This window comes from Lytechinus pictus, chromosome 2 (genome assembly GCF_037042905.1).
Source record: "Lytechinus pictus isolate F3 Inbred chromosome 2, Lp3.0, whole genome shotgun sequence".
NCBI lineage: Eukaryota > Metazoa > Echinodermata > Echinoidea > Temnopleuroida > Toxopneustidae > Lytechinus > Lytechinus pictus.
Window position 1 is genome coordinate 2,494,978 of NC_087246.1, and position 26,887 is coordinate 2,521,864.

General features: G+C 40.2%; 1 protein-coding gene and 1 long non-coding RNA gene across 2 annotated transcripts; one reads left to right on the forward strand and one right to left on the reverse strand.

Annotated features, from left to right (window-relative positions):
• The first annotated feature begins 225 nt into the window (after nucleotides 1-225).
• LOC129277141 (uncharacterized) lies at nucleotides 226-10,846 on the forward strand. Its single transcript, XR_010295202.1, has 3 exons — nucleotides 226-364; nucleotides 6,766-6,885; nucleotides 7,244-10,846. It is a non-coding gene; the product is annotated as an uncharacterized LOC129277141 (long non-coding RNA).
• Nucleotides 10,847-11,805: 959 nt separating this feature from the next.
• Nucleotides 11,806-22,318, reverse strand: LOC129276453 (acyl-coenzyme A thioesterase 1-like). Its single transcript, XM_064095897.1, has 6 exons — nucleotides 22,079-22,318; nucleotides 18,241-18,603; nucleotides 17,274-17,561; nucleotides 15,958-16,136; nucleotides 14,117-14,325; nucleotides 11,806-12,043 (listed from the first exon to the last, which is right to left on the reverse strand). The coding sequence occupies exons 2-6, from the start codon at nucleotides 18,545-18,547 to the stop codon at nucleotides 11,806-11,808; spliced, it is 1,221 nt and encodes a 406-aa protein (XP_063951967.1). The 5' UTR covers nucleotides 18,548-18,603; nucleotides 22,079-22,318.
• Nucleotides 22,319-26,887: the final 4,569 nt, after the last annotated feature.

Below are 26,887 nucleotides of genomic sequence, written 5' to 3' on the forward strand. Positions count from 1 at the left end.
GACATAGAAAAGAAAAAGAAAGGAAGAAGAAATAAATATATGAATTTTACTTTATTCAATTACTTTACGTTAATAATATGATATAATATATATGATGGCGAAAATAGTCAAATTGTCTGGTTGCCAAGTAAAAAGTAAGACCCCCCCCCCTCCTCCCCGTACAAACGCACGGACTAATAATTTGCACGCGTACGCATACGGTATACGTGTTTCCGGTTCCGCCATTTGAAAAAAAACGTTCGTAACTGCTCAGCTGAACCTGAAGCTTGATGAAGAAGGCCGTCAATATTTCAACAAAAACTAACAGAATATGGATCAGATTCGGACAACGACTTCTTAAGACATTCACACAACAGGCTAAACAGTAAGTTAGATCAATTTTTCGTAGTTTGGCGCGGCATGCACTTAAATTTCTTCGACTTTTTAATCATTACCGTACGGCCACTGCACTGCCGTTGTTCCCGATCGCTTAACGGGTACTGGGGGCTGATCTGCGGTGTGCGCGGCCGGGGACGGCCAACGGCTGGCTAGTATTGATGGCGGCGGTGAGGATGTTTGTATTGTCATCTTTATACCTTTATACCGCATCTACTGGAAAAATACAGTTGTTCCTGCAGTCAAGTTTCCAGGTCTATCTTGTTGTCTTCCTAGCTTGATTGTCTTCCTAGCTTGGATAAGTTCGAAAACTGAGTCTGTGCTATTTGTGCAATGTGCTGTGCCAATTAATGTACTATTGAGTATTGGAATGAAATAGGCACTATTCCCATGCGTGAACATAATGCCACGCAGACCAGAACTTGTCTAACTTTGTCTTGAAGCCATTGATTGTTGATGCTGTGACTACCTCAGTAGGCAAAGAGTTCATGATTGTCATGATTGTAGCCAGGTCAGGGGTGGCCTGGAGGCAAAAAAAGGATAGTTATGGTTACAAAATGATGCTAGAATTATATGAATTAATTAAAGTAGAAGAGAGTTTAGTTTACTTCCACTTGTTGTTGACATCGCCATCTTTGATCCTTTGTAAATGCAACCTAAGTTAGTTACGTAACGCATATAGAGGGCGGCAAAATCATGAGCGGTGCTAGATTAAAAAGTGCTAAAATGTCCAACCACTGAACTAAGTTAGAAATACAAAGAGAAAACATATTGCATCTTGCCTTCTACGGCGCATTCTCGAACAATTGACCTAGCAAAATGGCGGCGGTCACTTATCAAGTTCGCTGGCGATGTTTTGCTTGGGTGTACACGACTTCCACGTATTTCTAGTTCAGTGATTGAAGCGGGTAGTGCTGTTGTCGATAGGCCTCATATCGACATACGAAGGATTTTCAAAATTCTGACATGTCGACATGCACGCACCCACATCGACATGTAAACATAAAATAAAAAGGGGTCTAGCCTAAAGTCACAAGTGTAAAGCTTAGCTGAGAAGTTAGAAGCATTTATCCACAGTAATTGGCGCGATTAAAAGGTTTATTCAGCTTAGCAGCGCATTAAACGAAAAAAGAATACCTGCGAGCTGTGCAGCAGCAGAAATACGTCAGTGTGGGGCCGGCCTGCCCGATCGAGCCGGCCGCCCTCGATCCCGACTCGCTCTAGATCTATATCTAGCGCTATAGCGAGCTGAGCGTAGCGTAGTAGCATTCACCGTACCCATCCATCGCGTGCTTGATAAAACGTTGCTCCTAAATGCATTACTTTTCACATAAACGTGAGCAGCAGCGAACACGTGTTTTTGTCAAAGTTGTGACCGCCGCAATTCAGCGCTTACTTCATATCACGAAGTCACAGAAAACTTCCCTTCATTTGTTTGGAGATCGTTGCACGGATCGCCCCGTAAGTGATACTGAAATTATCGGTCGATTTTCATTATTTTTTATTGTCAATTTGAGGAGCTTGCGTTTGCAGCACATGTGTACCAGCGTATAATACGCAATGATCACTGTTGTAATTGGTGATTCTCAAATTGACTCCGAGTATTATTGCGCAATGTTTTCGAGACCGGATCGTGGTACAAAAAATGTGGATTAAATCGGTTATTTTGGAAGTGAATTCACTCCAGCTTGGTAAAAAATATGTTTTCCCGAACTGAGCCTGTATTATATAGATCTAGTGTGGGGATATCACTCGTGTCAAGGTGAATACATTTAATTGAGAGTGTTGTTCCACGATCGAATGCTTTTTTTATGTTAGGGAGCCTAGGCTAAATTACGGTCCCCTTTTCATGTCGACATTGTCGATGTCGGGATTAATTTTTAAGCGACATGTCGACATTGATTTTTGTTTCCGACAACAGCACTAGAAGCGGGACATTTTAACACTTTTTAATCTAGCACCGCTCATGATTTTGCCGCCCTCTATACGCATAACGTAACTAGGTTGCATTTACAAAGATGGCGATGTCAACAAGTGTATAAAGTAAACTCTCTTCTACTTTTATTAATTCACATAATTCTGGCATCATTTTGTAACCATAACTATCCATTTTTTGCCAAACGTTGTCAACCAATATTTTTACCCATGTACAGAAGTGTTAAAACTAGAATCTAAACATAACTAGCAGTTTGGCGCATTTTTATAGTTGCATTTTTCTTTGGTGTGTGGGAGCCTATAAGTACAAATGCCAGGCGTAAGGGGAGTGACCATACGTACAGTATATTACTTTCACTCCCCAAACGCCTCCAGGCTTCAACACCGTCGTAAGTCTAACTTCTTGACTAAATCAAAGATAGTAAGCTACTTGTCCGCTAACCATTTCAAGAAAGGCAAGATCGGGGGCGCTAATGCAGTTTCGCACCCGCCGATTACAGTGCTAGCATACCTCATCACTAATAGGCTAGCAATACTTTGTCCCAAATCATGTCTTGTCATGACTAGCCTGGAGGTGTCTGGGAGTAAAATTATTTCTACTACATGTATATGTAGGCTTACTCCCCATGATGCCTGGCAAGGCATTGGGCCACACAAAGGAGAGTTTTTTGAGAAAACAATGTTGCTCCAAAATATTTGATTTATTTAACTTGCTTATCACTCAATTTTGTAAATGGAAAAGAAGTTCATTTCCCCCCATTAGGCACTTATAAAGTTTTTTACACGAAAAATAATACAAATATTAAGAAAAATCATGTGAGAAGATGACCAGATACTCACCGATGATCTTGTCGCCATATTTCCTTCTTTGTTCGTAGCCTAGTTAAAAGACGTGTATAAGAGAGGGCGACGATATCATGAGCAGTGCCAATTAAAAAAAAAAAACTTCAGCCGATGATAATCGTGAATTATAAAATACTTGCATTAGCCAATAAATATTTATGTGCTAAGCCTACGTATAGTAGAAATAATTTTACTCCCCAGATGCCTCCAGGCTAGTCATGACAAGTCTCTCAGTCACATTTCGTCGTCAATATACCCACTGCTTTTCCGGCGCTAATGCAGTTTCGCATCTGCCGATTACCAGCATACCTCATCACCAATACTTGTTCCCAGATGTCATGACAAGTCTCTTGGTTCACATTTCGATATCAATATACCCACTGCTTTCCCAAATATTGTGAGGGGTAACGGCTGTATTTTGACTGCGATCTCGAAGACATCGAATCCTCAGTCAAACACCGCTTTGCTCACATTATTTGGTTGCTAAATTCAGTCCATATTAACATTACAGCGATGGCAAATCCAAGCGATGTCTACGGATTAGATCAGTGAGGTCAAGATCGAAGCCGAAATACAGCCGTTCCCGATCAGGATATTTTGAAAAGGAGTAGGTATATTGACATCGAAATATGACTGCGAGACTTGTCATGACATTTGGAACAGATATTGGTGATGAGGTATGCTGGTAATCGGCCGGTGCGAAACTGCATTAGCGCCGCTTTTCCAAATATTGCGAGCGGTAACACCTGTACATGTATTTTGACTGTGATCTTGAAGGCATCGATCGTTCGAATCCTCAGTCAAACATCGCTTCGCTTGGCTTCACCGCTCGCCGTCATGTTGATATGGACTGAAGTTATGCAACCAAAAGATTCACATGCGGCATGCTGGCAGTTCGTTTGCCACATGTTCACATGATTTGGTTGCTAAATTCAGTCCATATCAACATACTGCGCACGGCGAATCCGAGTGATCCGCGAAGCGATGTCTACGGATTAGTTCAACGACGTTGAGATCAAAGCCGAAATACAGCCGTTCTCGATTACGATATTTTGTAAAGTATTGGGTATATTGACATTAAAATGTGACTGAGAGACTTGTCATGACATTTGGGAACAAGTATTGGTGATGAGGTTTGCTGGTAATCGGCCGGTGCGAAACTGCATTAGCGCCAGATTTTGGACAACAACCTAACTAAATAGTAAATATTTATGACACCTCCAAACCTTCAACCTGTCAACTTCTTTCTTAATGATAGACGGTAGTGGCATCACATGGAAAGCCAAGAGAGCACCGATGGGTGTATTACGTGCCGCTGTGTACAATGTCAACAGTTGCATGGCAATCCCTACCTCGAGCAAAGTTTGTGCAGGCTCCACTCCACTTAACTACGGCTACACAACACTACGCTCCACCTACTCGAACTTCGAGACCATGAACTCGATCTGATATTCTGAGTGACAGATGTGGGATTTTATGGGGGTGGGGAATATAAAATTCATGCAACATCTTGATTTTTAAAAAGAATTAAAACTAATATTCTTACTTTACACAAAGTTTCATTTAGTTCCATGCTTTTATCAGTCTCAAAATTGGTGATTTAGAGCCAACATGAAGTTCCTCACACATATTTATAATTCGCTGCCGATTTCAAAACATTGCATGCGGATGCAATATGCGCGATATACCGGGTCTGGTCTGACCCGACCGACCTCACGCGCATGCGATGTATTGAATATTGATACGTGTGAGAAACTTCATGTTGGCTCTAAATCATCAATTTTGAGACGGATAGAGGCATGGGGAAGAAGTGAAACTTTGTGTGCAGGAAGAATATTAGTTTTAATTTTTTTAAAGAGCGTGATGTTGCATGAATTTTATATCCCCCCCATAAAATACCACTTTTTGTCACTCGGAATATCAGATCCAGTTCACGGTCTCAAAGTTTGGGTAGGTGGAGCGTAGTGTAGCAATAGTGAAGTGGAGTGGAGCCTGCACGAACTTCACTCGAGGTAGGCAATCCCACAAATTTAAAAGAGGTTTCTATAAAATCAAGTCCGGCCTTCTATGAACATGACAAACTTACGAAAAGATGTGAAGTCAATTCACCCTAAATATCATCAATATCCCTCAAATAGCTTCATTTAAGCACTAATTTCTCTTCCGGTTGATAAAATATGGATCCGTCTTTAATTTCCAAAATTGTTCATCTAATTAGCTAAAGGACGCATGTTTTAGACATATTAAAGACACTACATAGAAAAGACTAGGCACAAAGACTATTATACATGTAAATCGATGCAAAGCATTACGCGATGTCGGCAAAGTGTCCAATCTTCTTATTGTAAAGACTTTAGCGACAATAACAGACTGTGAGTAAGGTTAAAATGCTCCTCTACTTTTAATGTTTTCATTAGTGCTGTTGTCGGGAACAAAAATCTATGTCGACATGTCGCTTAAAAATTAATCCCGACATCGACAATGTCGACATGAAAAAGGGACCGTAATTTAGCCTGGGCTCCCTAACATAAAAAAAGCATTCGATCGTGGAACAACACTCTCAATCAAATATATTCACCTTGACACGAGTGATATCCCCACACTAGATCTATATAATACAGGCTCAGTTCGGGAAAACATATTTTTTACCAAGCTGGAGTGAATTCACTTCCAAAATCACCGATTTAATCCACATTTTTTTCTGGAGAATCAAATTTTTGTACCATGATCCGGTCTCGAAAGCATTGCGCAATAACACTCGTAGCCAATTTGAGAATCACCAATTACAACAGTGATCATTGCGTAGTATACGCTGGTACCATGTGCTGCAAACGCAAGCTCCTCAATTTGACAATGAAAAATAATGAAAATCGACTGATAATTTCAGTATCACTTCCGAGGCGATCCGTGCAACGATCTCCAAACGAATGAAGGGAAGTTTTCTGTGACTTCGTGATATGAAGTAAGCGCTCAATTGCTGCGGTCACAACTTTGACAAAAACACGTGTTCGCTGCTGTTCACGTTTATGTGAAAAGTAATGCATTGAGGAGCAACGTATTATCAAGCACGGTGAATAGCGCGCGATGGGTACATATTTCCGTGGATGGGTACGGTGAATGCTACTCTCGCTATAGCGGGATATCGAGGGCGGCTCGATCGGGCAGGCCGGCCCTGCACTGACGTATTTCTACTGCCGCACAGCTCGCAGGTATTCTTTTTTCATTTAATGCGCTGCTAAGCTGAATAAACCTTTTAATCGCGCCAATTACTGTGGATAAATGCTTCTAACTTTTCAGCTAATCTTTACACTCGTGACTGTAGGCTAGACCCCTTTTTATTTTATGTTTACATGTCGATGTGGGTGCGTGCATGTCGACATGTCGGAATTTTGAAAATCCTTTGTATGTCGACATCAATGTCGATATGAGGCCTATCGACAACAGCACTAGTTTTCATTGATTTTATGTTGAATATTATTAAAGAATATGACTCTTTGCACCTGAATTGTAACACTGAAATATGGAAATGAAGAAGTTTTATCATCATGTATTTTTATTAATCTGCAAATAAAATTTTACTATGTCACTCAAATTCATTTCATTTCATTAAAGATTCAAAGAGGGATCTCTGGATGATCGAGCAACAAGTCCAGCATTATGTGGGAAAGATACTACAGGTGTACACAGAAAAGGCAATGATCATGTACAAGACACGGTTGGAGTTCATAAAAGGTGATTATGTAGGCATTCACTTCAGTAGATATTATAATTGCAAAATTAAGCAGATTGTATTCATGCAGTGGCATACAGTGTAATCCTTGTTAGAAGATGTAGATTTATTCTTCATTTTTTTATTAAAGAGTTTCAATATGTGCTTATGACAATTTGTTTGCATTATAAATTGTTTGTCACTCTTCGGCTTAGTTTGCTTTATAAGCAAGAATATGCTAAGAGAGATAGCCGCAAGGACCTCATGATCAGATAGGTATGTACTTGTGAAAAGAGATCTAGATGGTGGCAAAACACCTTATTTCTTGTATTTTTATGTTGTTCATGTTATCGTAATGGTACGTGTGTTTTTTTTCTACAGATTAAGCTGCCTCGTGCTATACAGACGTGGATAAAAACAAGCTGTCTAATGAATGGTGACTACTCAAGAGGAGCCAGAAAGTCAACTAAGGCCAGGGTATTTTGGGAGTTGATATGGCCGGGGAAGGGGGGGAGGGGAGGGGGTTTCCAGGGCCCCCCCCCCTCCCTTGAGATCTCGACCGCACAATCGCGTCTTACATTGGCACATGGGTTGTCTAGGGCATAATTTACAAAATTAAATTGTAAATTATTTCACGCAAATTGTTATTAAGTGATAATACTAATTTATGCGTAATTAGAATACAAAATCATACTTTTTCCTCTATTGCATTGACTTTGTACACAAAATCACGTTTTTGAGCAATTTTTGGTATGACATGTACTTACATAATGTCACGTTATTACAGAACCACGTACCGGGTGACACAAGATTGGTCTCAAAAGATGCACAAGACTAGAAAGAGGCATGTTTTTAAAAAATTGTGCGACAGCATGGTCGCAAAATTTTTGGAAGGGGGGGGGTCAAATTGGTCCAATTTAACTGAGGGTTAATAACTGGGAGGCTGTTAGCTGCCTTTTTACTTTCAAGTCTTGCACATCTTTTGAGACCAAATTTGTGATGCCTGGGTACGCTGTTCCGAAATTTTGCAACATTTTTATGTATTAATCCAACACAAATACTGTTTCTTGCTAAAAATTCACAATTAGTATACCAGTAATATACATTTATCAAGATTAAAGTCAAATTATTTAATTACATTTATAATCATGAAAACTTTGATAAAGTATAAAAAAAACCCAAAGAGTTGTATGTAGGCCTGGGACTTTCGGGTTTTTTCTCTTCGGGTACCCGTGGTAATTTTCGGGCGGGTACCCGAAAATCATGTCACTTGAAATATGACTGGTGGAAAAACCCCATAGGTGACGTCATCAAGCCAATGCGATGCAAGCCAATTTATGAATGAAAATATAGTAAGCATGCGCATTGCAAGCCTCCCGTGCCCCACGCAGTATTCAATCGAAACAATTAAGTTTCAATACTCTGTCACCTCGTACCAAAATCGACCTAGAATTCCACTTTCCTATATTTCATATGAATTATAAAAGGTTTTCTCACCGATACTGCACAGGTAAGCAAATTTTTATTACTTCTTGCTTTTCCGTCAAAATCTTACGAAGTAGCGTCGATATTACATCGTGTTCGTGAGTTTGTATCGCTACGTGAACAAAGTCAATTGATTTCAGGGTTTCGGAGCGTCAAATGTGCCAGCCAATCACGATCGTGTTCCCATTTTCGGTTTATGATGAACTAAAAATGGTAACAAGAACGTGATTGGCTGGCGCTTCGTAGGTCGATTTTGGTATGAGGTGACAGAGTATTGCAGACTTGTTTTGACGGAATACTGAGTGGGGCTGAGGCTTGCAATGCACATGATTACTATATTTTCATTCATAAATTGGTTTGCGTCGCAGTGGCTGGATGACGTCACTGCGCTGCAAAAGAAACATGGCGATGATTGAACGATCTCGGTCACATCATCATCACTTGAAAACTTGTATATTTATGGATATTTAGAGGGTAATTGGTGAAATTCAAAATGAGGCTTGTGTACTTTTGTGATGAGTTACAATCATGTCTTACACTACGCAATACAAATCAAATACATGTACATTATACTGGTGAGCAATTTTCGGGTATCGGGTATTGATTTTTCTACCCGGGTACCCAAGGCTTCCGGGCGGGACCCGGGTACTCGGGTTTTAGTCCCAGCCCTAGTTGTATGAAAATTTTCAAAAATAATGAAAGGTAAAAGAAAACAAGATTACAATGTCCATTGCAAGGGGGCTAGTCTATTCAGGATAATTGGGATTTTATTTAGTTTTTAATTGACATAACATTATGACAAGATCCCTCCATTTAGTGTATAAACAGCACATGGCCATGATTGAAATTCATATAACATTAAAGTATGCAAACCAGGCAGCTACATGTACATGTAGGACTCACTGCTTGTCAATTCTATTGTCTGCCAGGGTCAAGTGACATACAGTGCACATGTATAACGTGTGTGAAAGTACATAAGAAAATCAGCTTTTTATTTTTGCACTGTAACATTGGGTGAACTGGTGATCACTTTGGATATGATGCTCTTCATATTGGTTTATTTTATGTATATGAATTTTTGGATAATCATTAAGAATTAAAGCTATTTACTTAATATATGGAAGCATAAGCCCATCAAAAAACAGAATTATGTCATGTACAGCTAATTCATTTTGCGTGATATTACAATTGTAATTGTTTACTTGAGCAAGTAATTTGAATTGCTGCATGACCTAAACAATAACATGTTCCAATTCGAATAGTAACATGACCTAAAGAAGAGTTACTCCACGTCGATTGAGAGTGCTTATGTTAAATAATTGATGTTGCTACTTCAAATAATTGAGGTCAATCAAATTGGTCAATTTTGAGCTATATGTCATAATTAATTAGGTCATATACTAATTGAAATTACTAAATGGCTCGAGTAGGTATGAATTCACGTTGCCACATGACCTTAATTATTTTATGTAGCAACATCAAGTATTGAACGTCATTTAGTTATCAATTATGACATGTAGCAAATCAAATTACATGCCGCAATTTCGTGTTTATGATGGGCTCATGCTTACATTCATATATAACCCTTCAATACGTAGTTGGAGCAATTCTTAGACAAGAAGACTGTAAAACAATGATATGCCTATTCAATGTCAAAAAGGTTAATGTCTCAATAGATTTGATCTACGTTTTGGCAAAGTAATCTTATGTTCATATTTTTTCTAACCTATGGTGAACATTCTAAATCATGTGAAATTCATTCAAAAATATCTTTCAGTATTTATGGACTTAAGTGAATTCTAAGCAAAATGAAGTGATTATGATTACGTTCATGTACTTTAAGTTTATACTGGTGATCAACACATCATAATTTCATCCCTTACTGTATGTGCACCATGCATTATCTGTACATACAGAAGTGGTTATCCATTGTTTCATAACATGGTTGAGTAAAGGATGTTCTGCTTTTAGTATTAAGCCAATCGGGTGTTGACAAGAAGGGGAAAATGCAATTGCTCAGCTATTACAGGTTTTTTTGCAACCATAATACTGGTTAAGCCTTGGTTACATTCGCCGGCTCGTGGCCTTACGTCGAGTCAAAATTAGCAGTTTTAATCATCCTTGTACCAGCTACTACCAGCTACACGTGGGTGGTTTGTACAGGAATACCTAAAACTGCTGATTTTGTCTCGCCGTAAGGCAACCGGTCAAGGAATGTGACCAAGGTATTAATAATAATCGCTTAATGTTGTGTTAGAGGGAAGGATTCTGGGTCGAATCTAGCTTTCTTTATGTGATCTCAAAATGGCAGCAATGTATGAATAGTGAAAGTAGTTCATGTGGCATCTCAATGTTGGTGGATATAAATCTTTGTACATGTATTATCCTAAAGATGAAATGTTACTGCATTATTCTAGCAGTCATTTATGATATCAAAGATGTTCTATACTGTGCATAGTACAACTCATACATAATAAAGGTATGTGAATATGCTTTTAACGTCTTTGCAAATTTGTGGGTTTTTTCACCCCTCTTTTCATTAGTCAAGATGTCAAAGTTGTTGTGCTGGATCACAGGAAATTCTTACAAACTACTACGCCTAACAAACCAGTGCAGGACGGTGTCGTGAGAAAATCGCACAGACTACTACAGGACAATACCATAGGATTGTCACAGGAAATCAACAAGAATATCCCTTCAGGATTACCACAGTAAAGTATCACAAGAAGGCTGCAGGATGAGACCAATAATGCCACAGAAGATATCAAAGAACAGTATCACAGGAATACCACAGGACAGTACTGCAGGAATTGTCCTGCGGTAAGGTCTCTTGGTATTCCTGCAGTACTGTCCTGTAGTACTGTTCTGTAGTACTTTCCTGTGATACTGGTCTGCGGAATTCCTAAAGTACTGTCCTGTCATACTGTCCTGTGATACTATTTATCACCACAGGATAGTATCACAGGACAGTACTACAGGAATACCAGACCAGTATCACAGGACAGTACTACAGGAATACCAGACCAGTATCACAGGACAGTACTACAGGAATACCAGACCAGTATCACAGGACAGTACTACAGGAATACCAGACCAGTATCACAGGACAGTACTACAGGACACAGTACCAGAAGCCTGCGGTATTCCTGCAGTACTGTCCTGTAGTACTGTTCTGTAGTACTTTCCTGTGGTACTGGTCTGCGGAATTCCTAAAGTGCTGTCCTGTCATACTGTCCTGTCATACTATTTATCACCACAGGATAGTATCACAGGACAGTACTACAGGAATACCAGACCAGTATCACAGGACAGTACTACAGGACACAGTACCAGAAGCCTGTGGTACTCCTGTAGTACTGTCCTGCGATACTGTCCTGTAGTACTTCCCTGTGATACTGGTCTGCGGAATTCCTGTAGTACTGTCCTGTCATACTGTCCTGTCATACTATCATGTGATACTATCCTGTGATATTCCTGTGATACTGTCCTGTAGTACTAGTAGTGGTGTGGTAGTGGTTGTAGCTGTTGTAGCGGTTGTGGTGATCGTGTCCTGTCATACTTCCTGCCATACTTATGCGGTTATTACCACAGGAAGTATCACAGGACACGGACCTGTTGTACTCCTGTTGTACATTTCTGTAGTACCGTCCCAAATTACGTGCACGTAATTCCTGCAGTACTTTCCTGCGATACTTCCTGCAGTACATATCACAGAGTACTACAGGAATTTTTTGTAAGGGGAGGTACGGTGCTCTCTGAGTCTCTGTGTCATTACAAAGATTGCATTTATCTTCATTGTTGAAGGCATTACGCATACATATATGCAGCAACACTCTAATCAGAAAGAAACACCAGACTCTAATTTTGGCCCACCCAAGGGTTCATTACATGCCGCCGCGCACAGAAAATTCAAGCCATAGAGGTCGTGGACCCAAGAAGTGAGATCCCAGCACGCGCGACCCACTAGTTAGAAATCCACTGCCAAACGCGGTTCGTGGTTAGTATACTAATACTAACCTCGCAATACGTACTAGTAGTATACTAATACTAACCTCGCAATACGTGTGAGTGATTTTGGCCAGGAATCAGGGTAATCACTGCTGAAAATTTGTCTGGCTTCATGACATCGGCATCATGGTGTGTAATTCTGTGTATAATAAAAACTTAAACATTCCTCTGAAACAGCAGATTTTCAGCCATGGTCCATACCACTCAGTGCTCCTAAATAATTTAATCGCCTGCCTGAGTCCTGTTACTGTCCTGACCAGTTTTAGAAATCTGAAGAAAAAATCTGCTGGAATTGTGCCACTCACACGTATTAAGTATACTAACCTCGCACCACGAACCGCGTTTGGCAGTGGATTTCTAACTAGTGGGTCGCGCGTGCTTAGCCTGGAGGCGTCTGGGATCTCACTTCTTGGGTCCACAACACACGACTTCTATGGCTTGATTTTTCTGTGCGTGGCGGCATGTAATGAACCCTTGGGTGGAATTGTGCAAAAACATTATTTCTAAAATAAAAACTTTTTAATTTTAATAGTAGTTATGCCAAAATGCATGATTCTAAACTTATATCAGATCTGTATCTGTCATCTGACCTGAATGCATCGTCAGAACAAGTACAGTTTCCAAACATGCTTACCTTGACTTTTGACTGGATCAAACAGCGTAGCCTGCAACATGCATCGGGAGCAAGTGAATGGGACCGTGCAGCTTGGAGTTTTTCAATAGTTAGTAGAGCAACACAACGAAGACTGTCGAGTGGACAAAATCGATCTTTCCAGTTCACAATTCAATAAAAAACGGGCAAAATAACACAGTTCTGGTTCCCTTATAGTCTGAAGTTGTCGAAAACAGAATTCGGATGTCACATTACATGAAGAAAACGGTAAATTCGGAAGATATTGAAGAGGTCAGTAAGGTGATTCAGTGTATTATGCACAGAGGGATGATGAGCTCGATTATTGTGTGACGTCATTATTCTCGACTGTTTTCACTGCGTGAACTCATCGGTCTGGGGGCGGCTGGGGGGCTTAGAATGGTCTCTAATAATTTCATTTCTTGCATTTCCACGACATCAATAAGACTTTTTAGTGACATATTTGTGTATAAAAAGACAAGACCTTTCCATTCATATATAATTTGTCTATAATCATCACAAATCGTGAATTTTCTTTGGATGTATACTTTAATATCTAGAAGTATATTTCAAGGAAAAATCAAGATGAAGGTCACGACTAAGGAAATCAAAGCAAAAGAAGAACACAAATGAAAAACATGCATATTGATATTGCACAATGATTTTAGTCTACATTAAGGACCTGTGGCAGTGCCATGGGGATGGGGGGCTGCCCTCACGATTTTATGTAATAAAGCCAAAAAGAATAGGAAAAAAGAAGAAAGAAAAAAAACAGAGAAGATAGGTACTGTCAAAAAGATAGATCTGGGTTATCGAACTCTGATTATTATATTGAGGAACAAAAATCATCTTGATCCAACTCCCCTTTTTAAACAAATTTTATAAACATGTCAGAAATTTATGAATCAATTCCATTAGAGTGACATACTTGCTAAAAGAAGAGAATTGGAGTACAAGAAAAGGGCATATGGAGTAAAAATATATACTTACAGAGGCAAGCCTTTCAGATGTTTTGTTTTGTTATGATTAATACTTATCTAGGACGGGGGGGGGGGGGTGAAACTCCATCCATATTCAAAGCTGATATGTGAACACGATGAATAGACCATTAAGCTTACACTAGCACTTACCCTAGAGGATCCATGTACGTTCCATCAGGCATCTTCATTCCGACGACACTCATCATCAACTCAAACATACTGGAGAATACAGTACATCTAAGAGGAAGGTTTAATCTGCAAATTCCTTGGAGAGCCAATGTACTGCCAGTACAGAAGCCAAATAGACCCACTCGAGATGCATCCAAACGAGGGTGCTTTTCAATGTACTGAAATAAATCCTACATGCAATCATCATGAAGGAAATGGAGAAAATATATAGAAAGAAGAAAAAGGTCACCAACAAAAATGAAATAGCTTAAAGCCTGAGTTTCACCGGAACCGCATCAGCCGCGAATCCATCTGAATACACATATTCCGGTGGATTCGGGAGGATTCTGTTTTCCCTCCGCAAATGCGAGAAAATTCAAATGATTCGGGAACATTCGCGGACGAATTCGGCTCGTTTTAAAATGTTCAAAACCAGCCTCCAAAATACTCATAAATGTGGCCACATTCGGGATGTATTCGGTTGGATTAAGGGGGGGGGGGGTATTTGGAGTATTTTGGGCAGATTCGGACCTATTCGTATCCAGGTTCGTATCATTCGGGAAGTAACGTCCAAAGTCGGTGCTTTCGGCCATATTTGTTCCATTTCGAATCAACATTCTGGTCATTACTTTTTGTGTTTTAATCGGAGCAATCGGGCCACATTCAGCTCGAGTGTGGCCACCTTCGGCTTGATTTGGGGCCACCGTTCGGCTATATTCGGGATGGCAAAAATTGATTCAGATCAATTCTTGGTGATTCGGCACTGAATCGGGACCTATTCGAGACCCATTTGTGTCTAATTCACGGAGCTGGCGGAATCAGAGACGAAAAGGTTCTGAATCCATCCGAATCAGGTCGTATTGGGGCAGGATTGGTCTAAAACTATTCGGGAGAAAATGGTTATGGTGTAACCCTGGCTTAACATGAAATAAACATTTCAGCTATTCAACTTAAGGTTATACGTAAACAAACAAAAGCCCATGGTGTGGAGACACAATTCAATTCTTTATCCAAGATTGATTTAGAGAGAGACAGATTAATAACACTTCATTTATTTTCCTAACAGTTGTGAGACTGAGCACAGTCACTTTTGCAAGCATTGCATTGTGACATCATAACTGTAATGTCATTAAATGCATTAATTTCATGACATGCATCGCTAAGTTTTGAAAAAAATGAATGACCCCCCAATATCAATAGCAAGGTGGCAAGAAAATTGTCTCCTGCCATTTAATGATAATTCGTTGTTGTGGAACATGTCTGATTTTGTAAAGAAATTGTGATAAGTTTTTTGTACCATGGCTGTACAGGCCCTTGTACATGTTGTAGGTAGTGTAATGATATTTATGCACTGCTCAGTTTCATGGACCTGGGAAGCAGGGGTGCTTCATCACCCCAAGATTTTCCTTCGGGATACTGCGTGTGTTATTTTCCTAAGGCAGCACGCACTGGTAATCTGGTAGGTTTGACAAATAGCAGGAATGAAACCGAAATGAAGTACATTTTGTTGTAAAAGCCTCTTTTTCTTGCTGGTCAAATTTCTCTGGACAAAAATGACCCTCATTCTTTTTTAGAACCGAAACCCTTTTTTTTTTGGCTCGTTAAATTGTCTTCAGCAACCCCTGTTCCCTTGGCCCTGCTCAGTCTGACACAACCCACAAGAGTGATCCTAAAATTTATTTTTACCTAACATTGGAAAAAAAAGACCCACTGAGAAGCAAGCTCTTCCATAGAGTGCAAGTAAATGGAATCAAACTATCAGGTTTATAAACTTGGAGATAAATTCCAATTTGACTTGCTCAAAATTGAAGAAAAAAATTTACCAGGAATGCTTGCGCATCAAAATAAAAGACATTTAAGTCTCTTGTAGATTCAAATGAAGCCATGAAGTCTATTTCAAGGACCGCATAACCATAAGATGCCAGAAGAGAAGCACGATCTTCCAAGACTCCATTACCAAGACCTCGTAATTCAACAATCACTGGGAGAGGATCAGAGTTACCTGGAAATAAAGTGACACAACACTATTTCAAACTGCATGGGTGAGAAATTATGCAACAATTATATTATCAAGACTTGATGATAATATCATCAAGTAAAAAAATCAATTTCGGGGATATTTTCTGGGAAAAAAGCAACAAAGTATTGGTCAAAATTAGGTGTCAATCTGACATTTTTAGGTGCTGAAATCTGAACCACGCCAGTCGTTAACTTGGTATGAAATTAAGGGCGTTCCCCCAGTTATGTTTGTGGGCATCCCTATCTGTGCATATTTTACGCCACGCACAATAATGTCACAATAAGTGAACAGGTGAGCAATTAGCTGATTTTTACAGTCATCTGCACTCTAACAGCAAACTTGATGTGTTGTTTGATGAAGCTATGAGGTGAAAATAATCTATGGACCAACTCTTTAAATGCCCCTACCTCTTTGAAATACTTTCTGCTGTAATGTGAAGAATGACGAATATGACATCGAGTTTGATTAAATGGGATTTGGTGTAGAATTTCTATGTATTATGACGTGTTTTTGTGTTTTTAAAAGCACATTTGCTCCAACAAAAGTGCTGATAGTTTGAAAACAAGCAAATGAACCCCCAATTTTTAATGTTCACACCTCTTTAGTACACCTTCCTATACAACCATGAAAACTGGTAAAAATTACATAGGTTTTTAATAAAGTGCAGCATTTTTGTGCTTCTTGAATTTGTTATATAAATTACATTTTTTAGATATGTTTTTGTCAACTTTTACACCTTATTTTCAAATTTGAAGGTGTTACTCTATAAAGAGTAAACGCATAGCAATATGAGTGGATTCTTTATCTTAAGTCTATTATTAAGAACTATAAAGTGAAATTCGGTGAAATTTAGATGGAGTTTGACTGAGTAATAGAATTTCAAACTCAACGTTGTGATCTCTTGGGTCTGAGAATGCAAAATTATTTTTATTGCATATTTCTCGAAACCTTTCAAATGGGTGACCTTTAAAGATTAATAGCAAAAAAAATCAAGAACCTGAATCCATGTTCATGTTTGCATAAATTCAATATTTAGGTGCTAAATAAACTCTGTGCAAAATTTGGTGAAAATGAAATGGATTTCCTTAAAATAGGATTAAGCAACAATTCAATTAATACCTTTCTGTTTTGGGAAGAAGAATACCCCATGGCATTTACCAGTAGAAACTTCTCTCCTTTCAACAAAGTCTGCCAGATAGCATCTCTCAACAACCTCAGATGCAAGCAAGGCATTTCCAGATTTGACACGATCTAAAAGCTTTATGGTGTACTTCAGTGGTTGTCTTGAATCTGCTTTCTTCAATCTAGGGTAAAGATGAGCTACTTCTGGTACAGGTTTACAGCTCCAGATTAGGCCCATAGGCTCCACACCTTCATAGGTTCCTCCAAGAGATGCATGCTCACTGACTGTATTACCAGATCATTAATAAAAAATGAGAGAAACAACATCAAGTTTCAAAATAAGCATCAAAGAACCCTTTACAGTGAAAGAAATGTATTTCGTTCACTGTACTAATGATGTACTAAACTGACCGCGTATTTGACCCAGTTCTGGAGGTTGTCTAGGCTTGGTTTGGCCAGGCCTTTTTTAATTCTAAACAAACGCAGACCAAAATGTAGTACCAGATGCTAAGACGCCTGGAACTACACTGTCACCCCTCTACATGTAGAGGGTCTCAGACAAAATACTGAAAGGTTGTATAGGCCAGGCTGAGCCCGCCTCTCTTAATACACTGAGTTATCATGTAATAATAATGCAACAATAACCATATTCACATATCACTGTTTTGATCTTTAGTAGTATCTTCAATTTGTTCAAAGGTTGATTGAAACATCTCCCCCACCTTTTTTAAATACATGTACATTCCTTCTCCAATTGACTCTCGGTTTCCAGAATCTTATTAAATTATTCCTTGCTTTAATGTGTATCTCTTATACATGATCAAAACATTACCTCTTTACTTAAAATCCTACCAGAACAATTTATCATTGTTGGTTTTTCAAACATAGTCGAATATAAAGGTAGTTTCATCAATATCTATTTCATTCCGTTTTCATTTAAACAATAAACATATGTAGTCTATACCTATGACTTGACCCTTGGCATCCGCTTGAAACATAGCCTCTGATCGAAACTTGAACCTTTGGCATTCTGACTCTACTTCTGCCTGCAGCTTTACAAGTTGACCTGGAAGTAATCCAGTGGCCCTCACATCAAGCTGGTCATCTGCAAAACCAATCCTAGGATGGACTTGAAGAGCAGGACCATGCCTTGAGCTAAACATCATGTCTAATGGGGAGGTTGTCTTGGACTGATTTACATTTTGTCTAGCGAAAGAATTTAACTTGGAAGAATGGTGCAGGAGAGTCTGCAATCTCCTCATGCCTGACATTTTGTTAACTTGTCTTTCTTGTCATCTACCTGAAACAACCCCGGAAACAACTGACCCTGTGTGATGAAGGATAAAACATGACAGCAGGAGTGGAAAATTGTAGTGCCTAACATGAATCTTATGGACAAAGCGATGGGCACAATGGGATAGGGATAAGGGTATTGGGACAAGGGTATTGCAAGGGGATATGGACGAGGGCTTGGGGACAAGGGGATCGGGACAAAGGGATGGGGACAAGGGGATAGGGACAAGGGGTTGGGGCAAGGGGATCGATGGGGACAAGGGGATCGGAAAAATGGGATTGGGACAAGGGGATAGGCGGAAGGGGATGGGGGTTAGGGAATGTGGACAAGGGGATGGGGACAGTGGGATGGGGATAAGAGGATGGGACCAGGGGATGGGGACAAGGGGATGGGGGACAAGGGGATTGGGAAAATGTGATTGGGGATGGGGGACAAGGGAATGGGCAACAAGTAGAGGGGACAAGCGATGGGGATAAGGGAATCAGGGAGCAAGGCGATGGGGGGGGGGGCAAGGAGATGATCACAAGGGGAGACGGAGAAGGGAAGATGGATAAGGGGATGGGGACAAAGGGGTGGGGACAAGAGGGAGACAAAGGTTATCACAAGGGGATGGGGGACAAGGGAATGGGGGCAAAGGGATGAGCCCAAGGGGATAATGGTGGCAAAAAAGAGGCAAGATGAAAACAAACAACACTTAGCATGTTTTACCTGCAGACGATACTAAGTTATTTCATGCATTATTTGTGCATCCGTATGCACAGATTCTACGATGGCGTCACCCTAATATCATACTCATACAAAGTATTTGATAGAAACCGAGGTTCACAAACTTGATCTTTCTGAATCATGCGCATGGCAAGGCAAGTGGGGGTGCTGGGGGCAAATTAAAGCAACCCCAAAAACGTTTCACTACATATCACATACACTGATGAGATACTGCGGGATGCCCTGACCAGGGGAATCGCTGACCCCAAGATTCAGCTCAACCTCTTGGGGGACAAGAACCAGACCATGTATAAGAAGAATTCCAGTTCATCGAGGCAAAGGAGGCCCGCAAGCGTTCTGCGTCGTCCCTCCTGGACTCTCACGTCGTGAACTCTGCTAGCAGCTCATATCGGAAAACCAATCAAATGTACCTCAAGGAGGGCCTAGACTTATGTAACTACTGTGGCAAGAAGGGACAGGGTGCTCCTGCTCGCATCCGTAAGACAGTGTGATGCCTAGGGACACAAATGCAGGCACTGACATAGATTTCACCACATGGAGAGCGTGTGCCGGCCGCAGCAGGGAAAAACCAAAACGGCTCCCTCCAGCAACCCCCGAGGGACAGGAGAATGCTGCATTTGACTCCTGCTCTGTCCATCGCTATGATCGCTCCTGCGGAAGCCGCGGCATTCCCTTTGATCATCATGTTTATGAACCAAGCATGGATCAGAAGGAAGTCTTCCAGCAACACTTTGTACATGTGACTGTTCAGGTGATTCCTGAGGACTACGAAGCTCTTGGATTTCTCCTCTCCTCCGATGCCTCAATCTTACCCATGTTATGGCTGACACCATGTGTCAGAGCTGTTTAGCCGGCATATAGTTCACCGCCTTGGATTACGTCAACGGGACCTCACCCCTGTCAGCATGAAGATGCGGACTGCCACTGGGGTTATCCTCTACAATGATCATGTACTCATTCCTCCTTCCCTCCGGGATGATATCTTGATCCACCTGCATGCTGCTCACCAAGGGGTTACCACGATGACTGCTCATGCTGAAGCATCTGTCTTCTGGCCTAGCGTCACTCTGGCGATCAGTGCTTTTCATGCAAGATGCACTCAGTGTAACCGGATAGCCCCATCCAATCCCAGTGCACCACCATTCCCCCTTATCTCGTCAGCCTTCCCCTTTCAGTGTATATATGCAGACTATTCATTATACCTACAAGGGATGCAATTATTTGGAACTATTTAGTCATAGTGAATGGGTACTCAAACTGGCCAATCGTCGAACGGTCTGCACAGGAGGCAAATCACATGTCTCCATCGCGCTTTCGCCACTTTCAGAATTCCAAACGAGCTGGCTCCTGATGGTGGCCCTGGGTTTACACAATTAGCTTTGCGCCATTTCCTTGCGGATTGGGGCATCCATAATTTTCCTTTGTGGCAAGCCCTGTTGTAGGAGTAAAGTCCAAATCGGCTTCTTGTCTTGTCTTTCTTGATTAATATGGCATATGAACGTCAAGATTGACTTGACCTGAATTTTGCCGGGACCAGCAAATGCATAACACCGGGTGATCACCCTACTCTTTGACGAATAGTGTATTGGTTTTAACGCAGGGGCCGCGGAAGCGGGGGGCTTCAGCCCCTCCACCTTTTTCCAAAACAGTGTAAAAAAACGTAAAAATTACCATATGATTGTGATTTTTCGCATGGTCAGCCCCCCTCCCCCCCACTTTGAAAACCGTTCCGCGGTCCCTGTAACGTGCATAGGCTGTAACTCTCCTATACACGGGACCAACATTTGCGACCTTTCATATGGACGGAGTGTTTTCCAACTGCATTCACACCTGCACTGAATACAGTGGTGAGGCACGCTCACAAACAACGCTATAGCATCATATTTTTTGTTAGAGGCGTTTCGGCATGAGCGGGACTCGAACCCCTCACATTGAGATCTACGATCTTATCCGAAACATGCGCTCTAAGCGACTGAGCAACGCTGCCTCCCTTCAATTCAAGGGCCGCGGAACTGTTTTCAAAGTTGGGGGGAGCTGAATCAAAAGTTGGGGGGGGGGGGCTGACCATGCAAAAAATCACGATCATGGTCATTTTTACGTTTTTGTACACGGTTTTGGAAAAAAGTGGGGGGGGGGGGGCTATCAGTCGCAGCCAATGATGACGTCAGTACGATTTGGAATTGAATTTGCTTTTATTTCATTCCTACATTGAGGCTGGAAATACATTGAATTTTTATTTCAGTAGTCCTGCAACTATTCTGACCTTGTCCTTGGATCGCTAAGATTTTGTTGGTTGGAATGTTCATGTCAAATGCTATTATGATTTCTTTGAAAATCGGATCGCAACGAATCACATAGTGTGATCCGGGCTTAACAGCTATATAGGGCCTATAAAAGGTTCATCTAACTTGATAGATTCCATTTTATTTTATATAGGCTTATATTTATTTAACAAACAGTTCAGGATAGGCGAATCTATATTTAGATCGCATTTCCCATTCATAGCAATGCCTAGATCTAGATCTATATCTTCCTGAACATACTTGGCCTCCCATAAGCGGCTCAGACGAGCTCTGCAGAGCAGCCGTCGATCGACCCCTGCACGGCCGTGTCCGAGACTTGGGGACGCATGGCACAACAGCTTACAGAGTCTGCTTCATTGATTGAGAAAAAAAGAAAAGTTTAACTATGGGTATGACCGATACCATGGCTATTTAAACGACCAATTTCTAGTTCTACCTAAATTAAAAGGTGAGCAAACTTATAATCTACATATATTTACCAAATACAAAGGGCCCTTGTCTCTCCGTCTGAAAAACGATGAAATTAAGACGTCACTAGAGTCTATATATTACTAGCCAGAAGGCTCCTAGAGATTAATTCTTTAAACCTACGACGTAAATTTATCTCGAACGTTAGGAGCCTTTATCATGGCTTTACAGTATATTGCAACATCGTATTTGTCAACCATTTTGCTCCTCGCTTCCTGCGTACTGTACTTTGAACTGTGATGTTTTGTTCTGTTCGGAAGATTACTGTACATGATCTACATTAATTCTTCCACAGTTCAATTGTATTGACCTGAGGGAGCCTTAGTTTGTTTGCTTCTCACATGTCTAAAAAATGAATGAATGAATGAATGAATAAATGAATGAATGAATGAAAATAATTATATGCATGGATGTGTCAGGAAAGAAATTTAATTCTAAATGTGTTCGATTAGAGTTCAAACATGTGTTTAAAATATTTACTTGGTCCAGGATAGGTTAGGCCTGTTAACAAGCATGTACATATGTTTTGAATATTTCAACCCCCCCCCCCCCTCTTTCGAGTACAAGTGTACCAGGTTTATGTCATATTTTATTAGATGAAGCATTTTAATAGAGGTGTCATAAATAGCCAGTAAAGTGCTCTAGCATTGATGAGTGTAGATATACAGATACACAGGAAGTGTCATTTATTAATAAGAATGTATTTATGCACTCATCTGCTATTGAAATTCTTTGAATTACTTTATAGAAATTTTAAAGTTAGTCCTACAGTAGGGTATATTAGGAGGTTAATTTCAGTAATTCAGGGAGAACCACCTAAGCTAGCATAGACTACAGATGTTTCTATAGGCAGTCGAAGTTAGAACTGAGGGACTACGTCGGTGACGAGATAACGACCCCAGCTGCCGCCGCACAGTGGGCCGGGGCGAAACAAAAGTGCGCCAAAAGTCATTTTGGGCAATTTCAGATTTTTAATTTTTGTCATGCCCAGCTGAAAGACAACACTTTGAAGAATACTTCAGCAAAATATTTCATTCGGGAATTTGCATAAAGGTTGTTAATTTCCTACCTCAAATCGTAAAATGTGAAATTTTGCGAAATGCCGCGTGTATGACAACTTAGGTGAAAAACAAGCAATTTCACGGGAGGTTTTTCATGGATGAATCTGAAATGGCACCCACATAATCCTGATATATTCTTTTTTTCGTGTGAAATGGTTCAAATTAGAAAAAAGACACATTTCAGGAGGTTTATAGAACAAAATTATTCCTCGAAATAGGCTGATAATCCATGTTTTTAGCATTTACATAAGAAACGTTTATATTTCCGTGGATTTCCTTTTAAATTCTATCATCATCAGTTTGCCAGATGTCTAAGCTTTAAGTCGATACCAAATTTAGCTGCCCGTTTTTGCCCGTTTTCATGTTAGAGCCGATTTTACTTGGCACAACACCCCCAAAACCTGTTAAAAAACGGTCATTTTTATACCGCGCAGTCATCGCAGCGCACCGTGTGTGGTGTACATCGCCGTTCATTTTTGCACGGCGAGGACGATTCCCCCTTCCAAGTCCATGAAAAAGACATGAATTCCGGGCATAATGCAAACAAAATAAAGGTTGATAACGCATATAAGGGCTCCCCGCCCCTCTTCCAGAGATAAAATTTACTTGTAGAATAATTTCAGCCAAAAGCCCTCCTCACAGTAAAACATTCGTGGTCCTATATACTCTGCGTTTTACCCAAGTCTACACCGCTTGATAAAGCACGGTTAATATTTTTCAGATTTTTAAGTATTTTTTTAATCTAAAGATCACTTTGATGCCATATAATCATTTTCAGGATCTCATACACACTTGTTGGGCATGTGAGAAGCATAAACCAACATTCCCTCTGGTCAATCTTAAAGTAACACATAACACAAAGTTTATATACTACACATTGTTTAGCGTAATTTGTCTTTTCACAGATAGGTTTTAAGTAGCCAATCAAAATTTTGTATCAAAGTGACGTCATATCGGCTTTAAATTATGTTCAGTCGATTCTACGCCCAAAATTACCCTTAATCAACATGTTTAAGTAAAAATATAACACGGAATATAATTTTGACGCACTTTCAACTCATTCTGGCCCACTGTGCGCCGGTTCTCCACCGACATGATTCGTCAAAACTCATGTCATTATTGGGGGCTCGATCTCGTCCACTAATTCGTTGAAGCCACATCTCTGATCTGGGGGCTACTCATCGAGGGGCAACACAGTCTGCGGAGGCCGAGGCCGATTGGAAGAGACATCGCTAGCTGCGGAGGCCAGGAACTGGACCGACCACCAGGGCCGAGTAGTCTGCAGGCACAGACCCTGATTGGAACTTTGATCAATAAGTGTGCCTCCACGCAAAGACTAGCACATACAAAACTTGCTGTTCCAGCCTTCAGTACACAAGGCATGAGTAGGCTGCACATTCAGACCCTTAACTCGAGTGAAGGGTTTGCCCAGCAGACTAAGGGCCGAGTGGGGCATGTCAGGCCAGATGAGATGATGGGGGCTAGAGTCAACGATTACCATTAAGTTAAGTTGTATTTTGTTATATCTATGTGTATTTTCATGTACAATTATTGTAAACCTAATCAAAAAGAAACCACAGAATGACAATAGAGATTTGATTAAAATCTTTTTAATAACTGTATTCATCAGTTTTACGTATTCTTTATTTGGTGTCAAGCAGCAGTAGATAAATAATAAAAAAAAGTCACTTCCCACGTGACAGGATGTCGATCGGTTTTGGTTTGGGGAATGACTGACAAAATACCGATATATGATTTGTACGAGAGATATTTTTCTTTTAGTTTAGGGGAGGGGGGAGTCAGTGACTTTACGAGTCTAAAGAAATTAGGATACCATGCAGAAATGGCGTAAAGGGCAACATTTACAAAAATATGCGAGCGAGCGAAGTGAGCTAGCAAAAAATACCTTTTTAAAACAAAATCTATTTTTGTCAAAGATTTATATTTCACCGTTTTTCTTTCTATTTTCCTTCTTTCTCGTCACATATTACGTCAGCGGAGGGGGTAGTCCTAAGACCAATGTTTTGAAGTATATTATTGCTGGACTTATTTTACAACAAAACTAGGTACTTCGTAAGGAAAAGATCAAATAGTGCGAAGCGCGAACTGATTGTTTTTTATAAAAAAAAATGACAGCCATTTGAGTGGACTCTTATCAGTTCCCATGGCTATTTCCCTTCAATGCAATCTTCATTAAAAGATTTCATTTCTCATTTTTGTTTGTACGTTCTCTACTAAATTAAAATCATGATCCTCTATTAAACAAAAATGAAGAGTGATATTCAAAAGTGAGTTAGAATAAACGGGGCACATCAAATTAAGAGCTTTGTTACGGGAGGGGGGGGGAGTAAATTTCAAAAAGATAATGTCATGTATATAATCTGTCTGGACAGATCGAATTACTAAGACCTTCCTCCGCCAAAGAAATGCCTGGGAACCAGTAGAGGTATCTTGGTCGAGGAAGGTCGGAGTATTTCTGTCCAGACGGGCACTATACTTTGCCTTTCCTCCGAGTGGGTTTCCAACCAAAACAGCCTGTCTTGGTCCTGATAAGAGAAATATCTTTGGAATTTAATCTATTTATAATAGAATTTCACTCCGACTAGTCTGATCAAGGCTAATGCTATTTTATCCTAGTGTCACGAATTTCTATTTGTAGTATAATATCAACATTCTCGGTATTCACTGAGAGCATGGACCTACTTGCTAGTAGGTCCATGCTGAGAGTAAAGCCTTCTCGAGCTTGTAATGGTCCTTGGCATAGTTTGCGGGATGTCTACATCTCGTTCTGCCTGAGCGTCCTTCCAACATTCCCAGCAGTGCCTGATTCCCAGCTGAGGTCAGAAATATTATTTATAACCAGGGGGGGTATTCTGAAAAGTCTCGTAAGTTTCCACTTAAGTTTCCTCATAAGTTACCCATTTAATGGAGCGCTAATGTACCTCCAAATTCGTATTCTGAAAACTCTATTAGCGCTCAATTAACTCCCTTTAGGCCACGCCCCTACTGAGCCGAATTAGCCAATCAAATGCGCTCTTACAACGTCAAATTTTCTCCAAGCGCGTAGTGTCTCTTCACTTTGCTGGCTTGCGCAGCGCAGCGCCCGGCTGCTGCAGGTGGACTGCACCACGATATTGATACAAAAAATTTTTGCTGAAAAATAATGCATAAAGCATTTGCATCGGAGATTAACAGGAGGGTCATTATGTTGTTGAAGCTAACTGTTGTCTTTTCCCTTTCTCTCATTTATTGTACCTTTGTGATTTTCTCTTTTTTTTCGAACGCGTTCTGATTTCACATCCACCTATTGTAGCTTTCTTTGTTTTGTTTTTTTTTACAATATTTTATTTGCCTCTGTCTCGGGGTCATGATGGGGGGGGGGGTTCTTCTTTAACTTAATTCCTACTTATTTTAAAAATAACATACTTTTCATTTTTATGAGAAATCTTCTTCAACAAAATGCTGATTTGAATAAAATGATTTTAAAAATCAAACTAGCATAATCGTTAAAAAAGCCGAAATTTTATTGAAATTGGATGTACAAATGTTATGATATTTAAGATTTTATAGGTGGGGAAAACGATGGCATCCCTCACTATTTTTTTTCTTTTGTACCAAAGGGGTCAATGCTTATTTTTTCATTGTCGGAAACAAGGTTTGATTCCCCCCTGAACATTGCTGCATCTATTGTTACTTGGCAATCTCATTATTGTCAAAATAATGTGCAAAAATACTTTATGATGCTTATAATAAAATAAA